The 12,948-nt window shown below is 38.7% G+C and overlaps 1 protein-coding gene across 1 annotated transcript; it reads right to left on the minus strand.

Annotated features, from left to right (window-relative positions):
- Positions 1–2,477: 2,477 nt before the first annotated feature.
- Positions 2,478–3,206, minus strand: LOC148213093 (uncharacterized). Its single transcript, XM_088123199.1, has one exon. The coding sequence runs from the start codon at positions 3,204–3,206 to the stop codon at positions 2,478–2,480; it is 729 nt and encodes a 242-aa protein (XP_087979325.1).
- Between the last annotated feature and the right edge of the window lie 9,742 nt (positions 3,207–12,948).

The raw sequence follows: 12,948 nt of genomic DNA on the forward strand, positions 1-12,948 counted from the left end.
AAGAACTACCAAAAAAATTAAGCAAGAATAAGTTGATTGATTAGTTACAAAAGAGCTGAACTTATTGAAAATGAGCTTTGTTGATGCTTGGATTTTTGGCCTTCCCAGTTCTCTAAAAAATGCCCATCAAACTCGATGATCAAGGGGTTGGATACCTACAAAATCGAACAATCCTAAACTAGTGTGACTTCAGTCACATGAGCTCTGATGCTAAAGTCAGCTATGGGAGAATCACTAAGCAAACAAAGTACTTCGAGTGTATTTCAGCTTACCTTTGATAGGTGATTCCTCCTCCTATTTATGGTCTATCTTCTCCCTAGGGTTTTACGAATTCCAACCCTAGGTCATCTCAAGATAGTCGGGCTCACTGGGTCGTGATACCTGTGGGCTCTCTTATCAGGTTTGGGCCTGAACATCGATTGGTTGACATAGGAACCGGGAGAGAGGTCGAGATACTTCTCGACCTAAAGCCGAGAAGGTCTTGGCGCCGAGGTGGGGTCGGCTCTCAAGTGGGCCGACCCTTATGCTCTGGGCTGGCCCCAGTCATCGATGGCCTCGGTTCTTCCTTCTTCTTTTACGATCGAACATCTATTCTTTTCTGAACCGTTTTGCTCAATATGACAATAGCCCCCACTCTCAAAATTGAAGACGAAGGTTGTGACCATGTTAAGACTCTTGTTTTGAGAGTACTTGTTGCCCATTGTTGCTATGAGACCCTTTTACAAAGTAGTTTATATGCGTAATCAGTTGTTTGACTCCTCAACAGTGTTAATTATGCTAAGGCTTCTAAACTACTGAGCTTTTACCAAAGGCTTTCACATCCAGTTTTGGATTTTAAAATGTTTGGTTTCTGCTACTGGTCGTATACATTGGGCTTGCTGATATTGTATTGCTTCATGAATCGGAAGTCTTTCCGATTTTCATGTTTTTTCAAGGTGACTAGTCATGATCAAGTCTCTTTGAGCCTGGTTTTACAGCCATCTGGTTTTAACCATTCATTTTCAGCCCTGGGATTTAACCTTAGCAGAACTGGTGTCGATACTTTCGGATTTCCAACCTGTTTGGCATTTGCCAAACGATTTTATACCTGCTTTAGTTTTGATCATGCTGAGCCTTTATTGGCTTGCTTCTAGGTCTGTCCCCATTCTGAGTTTCTTGACCAGTTGTAGATATTTACGTACAATGCCCCCTACTTGAGAAATTTATTTCAAAATAAACATAAAAGCTCTAAGTATCATGTCAAATGTCGTATACTTTTATTAAAAAGAAAACTGTTCAGGTAGAGAACTAGGAACAATAAAGGGATAAACCAATAGCCTAGTCGACTGAGATAAGCGAGTGCCATAACATAAAATGCTTATAAAATAAATGGAATGTATCACTAAGTTAGTGGTAGTATCTTTTGAGGTACTGAGCGTGTCATGGGTGGGGTAAGGTCTTCCCACGTTGGTCTTCCAAGGCATAGATGCTCGTCTGAACCACTTTAGTAACTTTGTATAGGTCTTCCCATGTCAGTCAGAACGCCTCGCTGGTTGAGTTTTTGGTATTAGGCATGACCTTTCTTAATACCAGATCGTCCTCTTTGAAGTTACGTTTTTTAACCTTCGAATTGTAATATCGAGCGATCCGATTTTTGTACTCGACTATTCGTAGTCGCGCTGTTTCTCGATGCTCCTCTAACAAATCGAGGTTGAGCTGTATGGACTCATCGTTTTCAGGTAGACTGAATTGCTCTACCCTTGGGGAAGGGAGGTCAATCTCCACTGGCACCACTACCTCCGAACCAAACGTTAATGAGAATGGCATCTCTCCAGTTGATGTACATGGTGTTATTTTGTAGGCCCACAATGCACTGGGAAGTTCATCTGCCCATAATCCCTAAAGTTTCTCTAATATGGTTTTTAGAGTCATTTTGATGATGTTGTTAACTGCTTCAACCTGCCCATTAACTTGTGGGTGTGCTGGTGAAGAGCAAATGTGTTTAATGCCCAAACTCTCTATAAAAATCTCGAAACGTTGCATTGTCGAATTGTTTTCCATTATCACTAATAATGGTGTATGGCACTCCAAAGTCGCAAATTATATTACTCTAGACAAATCAGTGATCTTTTTATCAGTGATTGTAGCTAGGGCCTTTGCCTCGGCCCAATTGGTGAAATAATCAACTATTACCACTACAAATTTGGTCTGGCGCTTTCCTTGTGGGAGGGGCCCTATAGGGTCTATTCCTCATTGGGCAAAAGGTCAGGGACTCATTATGCTTGTTAGTGGTTCCGGCGGTTGGCTAGATACTGTTGCAAACTGCTAACATTTGTCGTATTTTCTTACGAATTGTGTTGCATCGTTTAGCATGGTCGGATAGTAATACCCTTGTCGGACGACTTAGTGGCTTGGGGATCGTGCCTCAGAATGGTTACCACAAATGCCTTTGTGCATCTCTCTCATGACGTAGTCGGCTTCTTCTAGTGCTAAACATTTTAGGAGCACAAATAGTAGCCTCTTTTATACAGGTTTCCATCTCTAAGCACATACCTAGTCGCTCCTCGTCGGCATTGTTGGGCCTCTATCCTTTCATTAGGTAGGGTCCCATCTCTTAAATATTTGATCAAAGGGCTCATCCAGTTCTCTTCTGGTTGCTCTTGCTTGTTGATATCCATTGTCTCCTGAGCTTCTATACTCGGCTCGTGCAAAACTTCTACCGGCATGGTTTTTCCCAGGTCGGTTTCATAAGTCGCTGCTAATTGAGCTAATGCATATGCATTGACATTTTGAGCACGAGGAATTTGTCGGATCTCGTATTTCGAGAATTGGCCGAGCTGGTCTCTTACCTGAGAAAGGTATCTCGCCATTCGTGGCTCTCTGATCTGGAACTCTTCTTTCACCTGACTTACAATCAATTGTGAATCACTGAGTATCAATATGTTCGTCACCCCAATGTATCTAGCCACCTTTAATCCTGCTAACAGAGCTTCGTACTCAGCCTCGTTGTTTGATGCATGAAAACTAAACCGTAGTGCATATTCGAATCTTTCCCTATCTGGGGAGACCAGTAAAAGTCCTGCCCCGCATCCTCTAAAATTTGAGGGTCCATCTACGTAAAGGGTCCAGGGCTGCTCTTCCTCAACTAGCTGTGGATCGATGCTACATATTTGATGTTCCGCCGACATTAACTGTGTTAGGAAGTCCGCTACGACTTGGTCTTTCATCGCAGTCCTCGGCTTAAAGTGGATATCGTATTCACTAAGTTCTACGGCTCACTTTACCAGCCGTCCTGAAGTCTCAGACCTTTATAGAATGTGTCGTAGAGGAAAGTTGGTGAGGACAATTATTTTGTGGGCTTGAAAATACGGGCGTCCTGAGGTGACTAATGCTAATTCCAATTTTTCCACTTGTGGGTATCTAACCTCTGCATATATCATTGCTTTACTTATGTAGTAGATTGGAGATTGTCGCCCATTCTCTTCTTTTTTCAATGCGGAGCTCACTGCGGTGTCAGATACGGCTAGGTATAAGTAGAGTTCATCACCAGCGATTAGTTTCGAGAGGAGTGGGGCTGCCCCCAGGTATTGCTTTAGTTACTTGAAGGCGACCTCGCATTCTTATGTCCATTCAAATTGTCCTTTCTTCTTTAGGATTTTGAAGAATGGTAGGCACTTGTCGGTTGAAAGGCTAACAAACCTGTTGAGTGCTACTATTCTTCCGGTGAGTCCCTGTAGTTGCTTTAAATTTCTAGGTGGACCCATCTCCAACGCAACTTTGATTTTATCTGGACTGACTTTGATTCTTCGTTGGTGCACTAAGAACCTAAGGAGTTTTCCTGAGGTCACTCCAAACGTGCACTTGCTGTGATTTAGCTTCATCTTATATTTTCTTAAGACTTCAAATGTCTCTGCCAAGTCTACCTCATGTTGATTACATTTTTGGCTTCTTACCAGCATATCATCCACGTAGACCTACCTATTTTTGTCGATAAATGCTGCAAACATTCGATTTACCATCCGTTGATCAGAGACTGGATACCTGCAAAACTGAACAACCCTAAACCAGTGTGACTTCTGTCACACGGGCTTCGATGCTAAAGTCAGCTATGGGAGAATCACTAAGCAAACAAAGTACTTTGAGTGTATTTCAGCTTACCTTCAATAGGTGATTCCTCTTCCTATTTATTGTCGATCTTCTCCCTAGGGTTTTACGAATTCCAACCCTAGGTCATCTCAAGATAGTTGGGATTACTGGGTCGTGATACGTGTGGGCTCTCTTATCAGATTTGGGCCCAAACATCGATTGGTTGGCATAGAAACTGGAGAGAAGTCAAGACGCTTCTCGACCTAAAATCGAGAAGGCGCGCTGAGGTGGGGTCGGCTCTCAAGTGGGTCGGCCTTTATGCTCTGGGTCGGCCCTAGTCGTCGGTGGCCTCGGTTCTTCCTTCTTCTTTTATGGTCCAACCTGTATTCTTATCTGAACCGTTTTGCTCCATATAACAAGCTCAAACTTATTGAAAATGAGCTCGAGCTTATTGAAAATTTGAATGAATAGCCATCGCAAAAGTTAAAATTGAACAAAATGGCCGATGAAGCTGGAAGAAAACAGCATCTTTAAAATCTGGAGAGAAATTTTGGAAATTTTTGAATTGCCGCCACGGAAAAGTGCTGAATCTAGGGGAAAATATGGAAAATTTTTAATAGCAGCCGCCCTACAAAATTGGGGAAAATGTTTAAATTTGGGAAAAGATTGACAAGATTTTGAATGCCGGCCAGTTGGGAAAATTATGAATTGATACTAAATATTTCTGATTCAAATACAAGATAAACCTCAAGTAAGAAAAGATGAACATTTAACGCGAATATTCTATATTAATTATAAAATGTAAACATTAATTCTAAAAGCAAATCATTATATTAAAATTTATATAATAAATATAATAATTGATATTAATTGAGGGTAGTTTGAGACTAAAACTAATGGGACTTTCATTTATAAATAAAAAAATAAAAAAGAATAAGATTTTTTTAAATATTCTTTAATCCCTTTTTTGTTTTTTTTTTTTTATATTGTTAGGGATGTTATTCAAATGTCACTTTTTGTATTATTTAAATTTTATATAAAAAGATTTCCAATTACTGAATATATTTAGGTAAAATCTAACTAGAATTGTTTTATAAAGGTTAAAATGGACTTGACGATTAAAGGTCATTGGTATAACATCTTCTTGTTGGGATAAACACTTAACTTTATGGACCAATTGTCCTCTCTTGTGTGAACCCTAATAGGAAATAGCAAGTAAAAATAATAATTCAAACAAGCACAGGACACAAACAATTTTAACGTGGAAAAACCCCCTCAATTTGAGGAGTAAAAAACCACAGAACGAAGTAAAAATCTCCAGTATAATCAATAATAGGTACACCAAGTTCTCCGTAGCAACAACTAGAGACATACAATAATAATATCTCGAGACAATAAATCTCGGAAAACAAAGGGAATAAACTGAGGAAGAAAATTAGAAAGATCTCACTTTGAAACTAGCACCAACTACGCACTGTATCTGACTGTTGGCAGTTCCAAAAGAAATCTCCACCGTCCAGCTTGAAGACTCTCGTGTTGTGAACACGCTGTCAACCTTAATCGGACCACGGATCGACCTCCGATCTTGTAAAAAACGCTACTATACGGAATGAATTTCTTTTCCCCTTTTCTTTTCTGTTTTCTCTCTTCGATCTGCGTGCAGAAACCTTTCTCTCTCTCTCCTCACAATGTGGTAGGCGACTGCACATGTGTAATATATATATATATATATAAACCTTAATGGCCCATTTGGGCCGACCTAAAATTGTTGGATATATATATATATATATATAAACCTTAAAAATAATGGCCCATTTGGGCCTAAAATTATTGGGCTTTCACACGTGTGAAAAATACCGAACAAATCTCCCTCTTTTCACCGTGTGAAAGAAATTGCCGTCCCAGCAGCGGAATGACAAAACTCGAGTTTTTCTCTCAGTAGATTCTTTGTCAACATATCGGATCCATTACGATTAGTATGTACCTTCTCAAGTTCAAACAGTGCATCACTGAGAGCATCTTTCATCCAATGATACCTCATATCAATATGTTTCGTTCTCGAATGAAATGTTGAATTCTTACCCAAATGAATAGCACTTTAATTATCGCAGAATATCACATAGTGTTGTTGCTTGAAGTCGAGCTCCTATATAAATCGCTTCATCCACAACATCTCCTTGCACCCTTTGCTGCTGCAATATATTCTACCTCAGTCGTGGAAAGTGCAACACACTTTTGTAGTCTTGACTGCCATGACACTGCTCGACCTGTAAATGTCATCAAATATCCGGAAGTAGACTTTCGATTATCTAAATCTCCTGCCATATCTGAATCAGTGTAACCGGCAAGCACTGGCCTTCCATTTCCAAAAGTGAGCTTCAAACTGGAAGTACCCCACAAATATCTCATGATCCATTTTACTGCCTCCCAATGTTGTTTTTCGGGATTGGACATAACTCGACTAACAACACCAATAGCATAGGCAATATCTGGTCTAGTACACACCATGGCGTACATCAAACTCCCAACTGCTGAAGCATACGGAACTTTGCTCATCTATTCCTTCTCTTTATCTGTAGAAGGATTCTGTTTGCGACTCAGTTTAAAATGATTGGATAGATGAAAACTTACTGCTTTAGCCTTGCTCATGTTGAATCTTTTAAGCAGTTTCTCTAAGTAATGCTCCTGAGACATATACAGCTTCTTGGATGCTTTGTCTCGTGCTATACGAATTCCAAGAATCTTCTTCGCTGGCCCGAAATCTTTCATGGCAAAGGATTTGCTCAACTGTTTCTTCAACGTGTCAATTCTGGAAATATTCCTACCAATAATCAAAATGTCATCAACATAAAGCAACAGTATAATAAAGTGATTATCAGAAAATTTCTGCACAAATACGGAATGATGAGAAGTAGTCTTTTTGAAGCCTTGCTCCCTCATAACTGACTCAAACTTCTTGTATCAGTGCTTTGATGCCTGTTTCAACCCATAAAGACTTTTATTCAACTTGCATACAAGATTCTCCTTGTCTTTCTCCTCAAATCCCTCTGGTTGTTCCATATAAATCTCTTATCTAAATCACCATGCAAAATTACAGTCTTAACGTCCATCTGCTCAACCTCCAAGTCAAGGCTCGCTGTCAAACCCATAACTACATGTATAGAAGACATCTTCACAACACGAGCAAAAATTTCATCAAAGTCAACACCTTTCTTCTGACTGAACCCTTTGACAACTAGTCTCGCTTTGTAATGTGGTCATGAGGTGTGTTCTTCTTGTTTCATTCGATAAACCCACTTATTTTTCAGTACGGTTTTTCCTTTAGGCAACTTGACAAGGTCAAAAGTGTGGTTTTCATGCAATGATTTCATTTCATTTTTCATTGCATCAATCCACCCTCTTTTTTGTTCATCTTCCACGGCCTCCTCATAACTTTCAGGCCCTCCCTCATCAGTCAATAACACATACTCATCAACTGGATACCATGTGGAAGAATACTGATTTCTAGTAGATCTTCTAAGTGAAACCTTTATGGAACCTCTGTAGGAAATTCTGTTTCTGACAACTATTCATGAACATCATCTTCTACCTCAACCTGTTATGGACTCTCTACTATACCATCAAACTGATCGTTCTGAACCTCATTCTCAGTTTGCATAGAAAGTTGTGTCAAAGGAACTGAATCCAAGTCAATCAAATCATCACTGTGCTGAAACTTTGTTTTATCTGTCTTCTTAATATCTTCTATGGTCTGGTCTTCAACAGATACAACATCCCGACTTCTTATGAGCTTCTTTTATACTAGATCATACAATTTATAACCGAACTCATCTTGGTCATAGCCAAGGAACACACATGGTCTTGTCTTTGCATCAAGCTTCGATCTCTCATCTTTAGGAACATGTACGAAAGCTTTACATCCAAAGACACGCAGGTGATTATAGGATATCTCCTTATCTGACCAAATTCTATCAGGGACTTCAAAATTCAAAGGAACACATGGCGTAAGATTCAAAACATGCACAACTGTGCTTAATGCTTCACCCCAAAACGATCTTGGTAACTGTGACTGTGAAAGCAACTATCTCACCCGCTCAACTAGTGTTATGTTCATTCTCTCAGCTAGCCCATTCAACGAGGAGTCTTCGGAGGTGTCTTTTGATGTCTAATACCTTGGCTTCTACAATACTCATCAAAAGGTCCAAAATACTCACCTCAGTCCTGATGCATTTTAATTTCTTACCAGTTTCTCTTTCAACAAGGGCATGAAACTGTTTAAATACTTGCAACACTTGATCTTTAGTCTTCAACGTATAGACCCAAGTTTTCCTTGAATGATCGTCTATAAATGTCACAAAATATGAGGAACCTCAAGTGTTTTGTCTTCATAGGACCACATACATCAGAATATACCAAGTCTAGTATATTTGGCTTTCTTGAGTGTTGAGACGCCTTAAAGGAAACTCTAGTTTGTTTCCCTGCTAAACAATGAATGCATCTTTTCAAAGGCGCATTCTTTATACCATAATGATGATTATCATTCCCTTCTCACTAATGTGACCGAGTCTCTTATGCTTTAATTCAACACTCTTTTCATCATCTACTGTATTTATTGCATAATCAATAACCATTGCTTGCATCAAATACAATGAGGAACACTTCTCCCCCTTAGCTACAATCATTGAGTCTCTAGTAAGCTTCCATTTGCCATTGTAGAAGGTATTGCAGAAACCTTTGTCATTAAGCTTACCTGTGGAAATTAAATTCATGCGAATATCAGGAAAATGTTTCACATTCTTCAAAACCAGCGTAGTACCATTCTTCGTCTCCAAGTGCACATCACTAATACCAACGGCTTTTGCTGATCCATCATTACCCATCCTAACACTCCCGAAATCACCAGATGTGTATGATGCAAAGAAAAAGCTTCCTAGATTTAACATGAATTGACGCGCCACTATCAATCACCCAATTGCTCCGCTGTGTAGCTAGATTAATAACATCACCATCAAATAAGATAAGGAAATCCTCGGTAGCTGCAGCAACTCTATCTACGTCATTACCATCATCATTTTTCTTTTCCTTACCTTTATCATTTTTATTTTCTCTCTTCAATTGTCGACAATACTTCTTTCTATGCCCTTTCATGCCACAATGATAACACTCAACATTGGATAACCGACCGCTTTTACTTTTGCTTCTATCTCTATCCCTCAGACCTTTGCTTTTACTCCTCCCCCTTCTTTCAGTAACAAGAACCTCTGACTGTGATGAAGAGCCTTATGATTTTCTTCTCATCTCTTCATTTAAAACACTGCTTTTCACCATGTCCATAATTATTACTCCATTTGGGGCCGAGTTTGATAACGAAGTTCTTAAAGTCTCCCATGAGTCCGGCAATGTACCAAGAAACCATAACCCTTGTATCCCATCCTCAAACTTGATTTTGATTCCAGCAAGCTGATTAATGTACCTTGGAATGTATTCAAGTAATCTGGCATAGGTGTACCATCTTGATATTTCAAAGTCATCATTTGCTTGATCAGAAACATTTTATTATTGCTAGTTTTCGGGACATATAACAACTCAAGCTTGTTCCACATAGTCCGTGCATGTGTTTCTTCTCCAATATGATTTAGAATATTTTCTTCTACCTAATGTCTAAAAAAACCACAAACTTTTCTATGACATATTTCCCATTCTAAACCAGTTTTATCTTCAAGCTTCTCAAGTGAAAAAACAGGAAGATAAAAATCCTTCACATATAAAACATCTTCCATCTTCCTTTTCCAAACTTGATAATTTGAGCCATTCAAGGTCACTATTCTACTTGTACTAGTTTCCATTGTTCAACACAAGACCTAATTAATTTTTAACTTCGCTCTGATACCACTTTGTTGGGATAAACACTTAACTTTATGGACTAATTATCTGCTCTTGTGTGAACCTGATAGGAAATAACAAGTAAAAATAATAATTCAAACAAGCACAGGACACAAACAATTTTAACGTGGAAAAACCCTCTCAGTTTGAGGAGTAAAAAAGCACGAACCGAAGTCAAAATCTCCACTATAATCAATAATGGGTACACCAAGTTCTCCCTAGCACCAACTAGAGGCATACAATAATAATATCTCGAAACAATAAATCTCGGCAAACAAAGGGAATAAACCGGGGAAGAAAATTAGAAAGATCTCACTTTGAAACTGGCACCAACTACCCACTGTATCTGACTGTAGGCAGCTTCAAAAGAAATCTCCACCGTCCAGATTAAAGACCCTCGTGTTGTGAACACGCTATCAACCTCGATCGAACCACTTATCGACCTCCGATCGTGCAAAAAATGCTACTGTACGGAATGAATTTATTTTCCCTTTTTCTTTTCTATTTTCTCTCCTCGATCTGCGTGCAGAAACTTTTCCCTCTCTGTCCTCACAATGTGGTAGGCGACTGCACATGTGTAATATATATATATATATATAAATCCTAAAAGTAATTGCCCATTTGGGCCTAAAATTGTTGGACTTTCACACATGTGAAAAATACCCAACACTTCTGAAGACCGTTCAAAAGAAACATGTTTCATTACCTTAATTAGCAAACGAGGGAGAGGTAGTGGAATGTTCAAACACTTAGAATAATTTATGCTTCTTCAAAATTGAATAAACAATTGCATTCATTTATTGTTTTTATAGTTTGTATTACTATTTTTCTTACTATTTATGCATATTTACCTCTTGTCTTTTTTTTTTTATGAAATTATTCTTATTTATGGAGATTTATACTTCTCGTTCTCAATAGATGAAGGAAGAATCTCAAGTAAACAGTTGTTTGAACCATTCTCCTTGGATTTACTTATGATTATTGATTCTCAATCTTTGATTTACGTGGTTTTATGTATATTTATCTAGCTACAACTATTATAGAGATAGTTTTCCTCTCGTTTATGGATTTATAGAACTATTTTTATTTACCTATGTTGTTTGTAATCATAGTTTCTAAATTATGAAATTTATTTTTTTGTATATAGGCTAACTACATCAATAATATTTACCTCTCGTTTTACTTAGAATTACTTATGATCATCCACTCTCAATCTTTAATGTTATTTACCTAAGTGTAAATATCATCGAGTTATTTATATGTACACATTGGTGAAATTTGTGCAAATAATCAACAATAAATATGCAAGAAACCAACATAAATATAAAACTAACTAGATATTATTTAATATAGATGGAAATATAAATGCAAATATAATTGAGGCATTGAGCATATATACACATTGGTGAAAATTTGTGACAATAATCTAATGTAAATATACAAGCAAATAAAAATATTAAAACTAAGCTAAGCTTTTTTTTTTTATACAGAGGAAAATATAAGTGCAAATATATTGGGATAGTTAGTCACATATATTAAAATTTGGAATTAAATCTATCAAGAAAGATCCAAAATTAAATTAACACTAAAATTGTAACGCCCCGAGTCCCTCAGGTTAGTTGGTCTCGAAACAGGAGATTTTTCATTTAATATTAAATTGATTGTTAATTAAATTTATATATATTTATCGGGCTCTAAAAATCCAATTAAATTAATATTTACCGAACTTTGTATGTTGGGTCTTGTTTTAAGGGAATGGAATCCTTCTTCTTCGGGCTTGGATGATTACGCTTTCATTGAGGGAAAATTTGTTTTAAAACAAAACAAAAGGAAAGAATAAAATATATATATAATATATAAACAAAATAGAGAAAACCTATTTTTTTCCTTCTTCTTTCTTCAACCCAGCCCCCCCCCCCCCTCCAGCCACCTCCACCTTTCTCCTTCTTGTTCTCCGGCGAGAAACCGAGCAGCCGCACCTTCCTCGACCAGATCTGCAGCAGCAAACGGCGGTGCAGCATCGTCACGGCGGCGCGGCGGTTTCTGCACCATCCTACGGCGCTCCTCGCGGCGGTGTGCGACGAACGGCGTTCCTCCACAGCGGCGCACGACGCACAGGTCAGCTTCACGGCAGCCCCGACGACCTGCTGCTACAGCCTCAACCCCGGCAACGTGCGCAACTCCCGATGGCTGTCTCCGGCGAACAGCAGCTCCGGGGACTCGTTCTTTTTGCAATCCCGACGCGAACAGTAGCAGATTCGCGACGATATCTTCGTTCTGATACATTTTGGCATTGACCGACACCCACACAGACCTTGATTTGCGTTACCCATCGCTTTTAGACATCAGGACGGCAAGCCAAAGGTCTTTTGAACTCAGATTGGGAGCCCGAACCCCCTCGACGTTGACCCACTCCTAACCCAAGTTGTTTTAGTGTGAGTTAGTAGGTAACGACTCTACCTAAACTCGGTTTCGTTTATAACTAAATGTTTTTGATGGGCTACTAACCTCGAGATCGTGCTCTTTTTGTAGTAGGAAGTGTTCAACAAGCTTAGGAGCTTTAGGACATTTGTTCGTAAGTAGCACGGGGGCGGGTGTGTGCGTTGATGTGTGCTAATAGAAATTGTTCTTGCTAATTTTACATTATAAACATGTTTCTCTTATTATTTTAATTGTTGGACAGGTTTGTGAGGTCGATGCTGTTATTGTAACTTGCGGTTATTTTATATATTGGATATGTATATGACAGGTATTCATGTTTGTTGTCTGCAACTTTAGGAACTTACTGATATTGTATGGTTGGTTGGAAGTGATTAGGATTTGTTATGTTGTGAAAAGCATGTTATGTGAAGAATGTCATAGGGTTGTTTGTTGAAGCTTTGTGTGCACTATGCTGTGAGCAGGTTGGTTGTTGTCAAACTTTGTGTCATTGAGACCCGTGATGCATTGAAATCTTACTAGTGGTTGTGTGGTTGTTGGGCTTTGTGGTGGTTGGTGTTA

This window comes from Momordica charantia (genome assembly GCF_013281855.1).
Source record: "Momordica charantia cultivar OHB3-1 chromosome 1 unlocalized genomic scaffold, Mcharantia_2.0 BLBB01000001.1, whole genome shotgun sequence".
Lineage (NCBI taxonomy): Eukaryota > Viridiplantae > Streptophyta > Magnoliopsida > Cucurbitales > Cucurbitaceae > Momordica > Momordica charantia.

Bases quoted from the DNA above. Each gene is read 5' to 3' on its own strand.
- LOC148213093 (XM_088123199.1), bottom strand. From the start codon at position 3,206: ATGAAAGACCAAGTCGTAGCGGACTTCCTAACACAGTTAATGTCGGCG.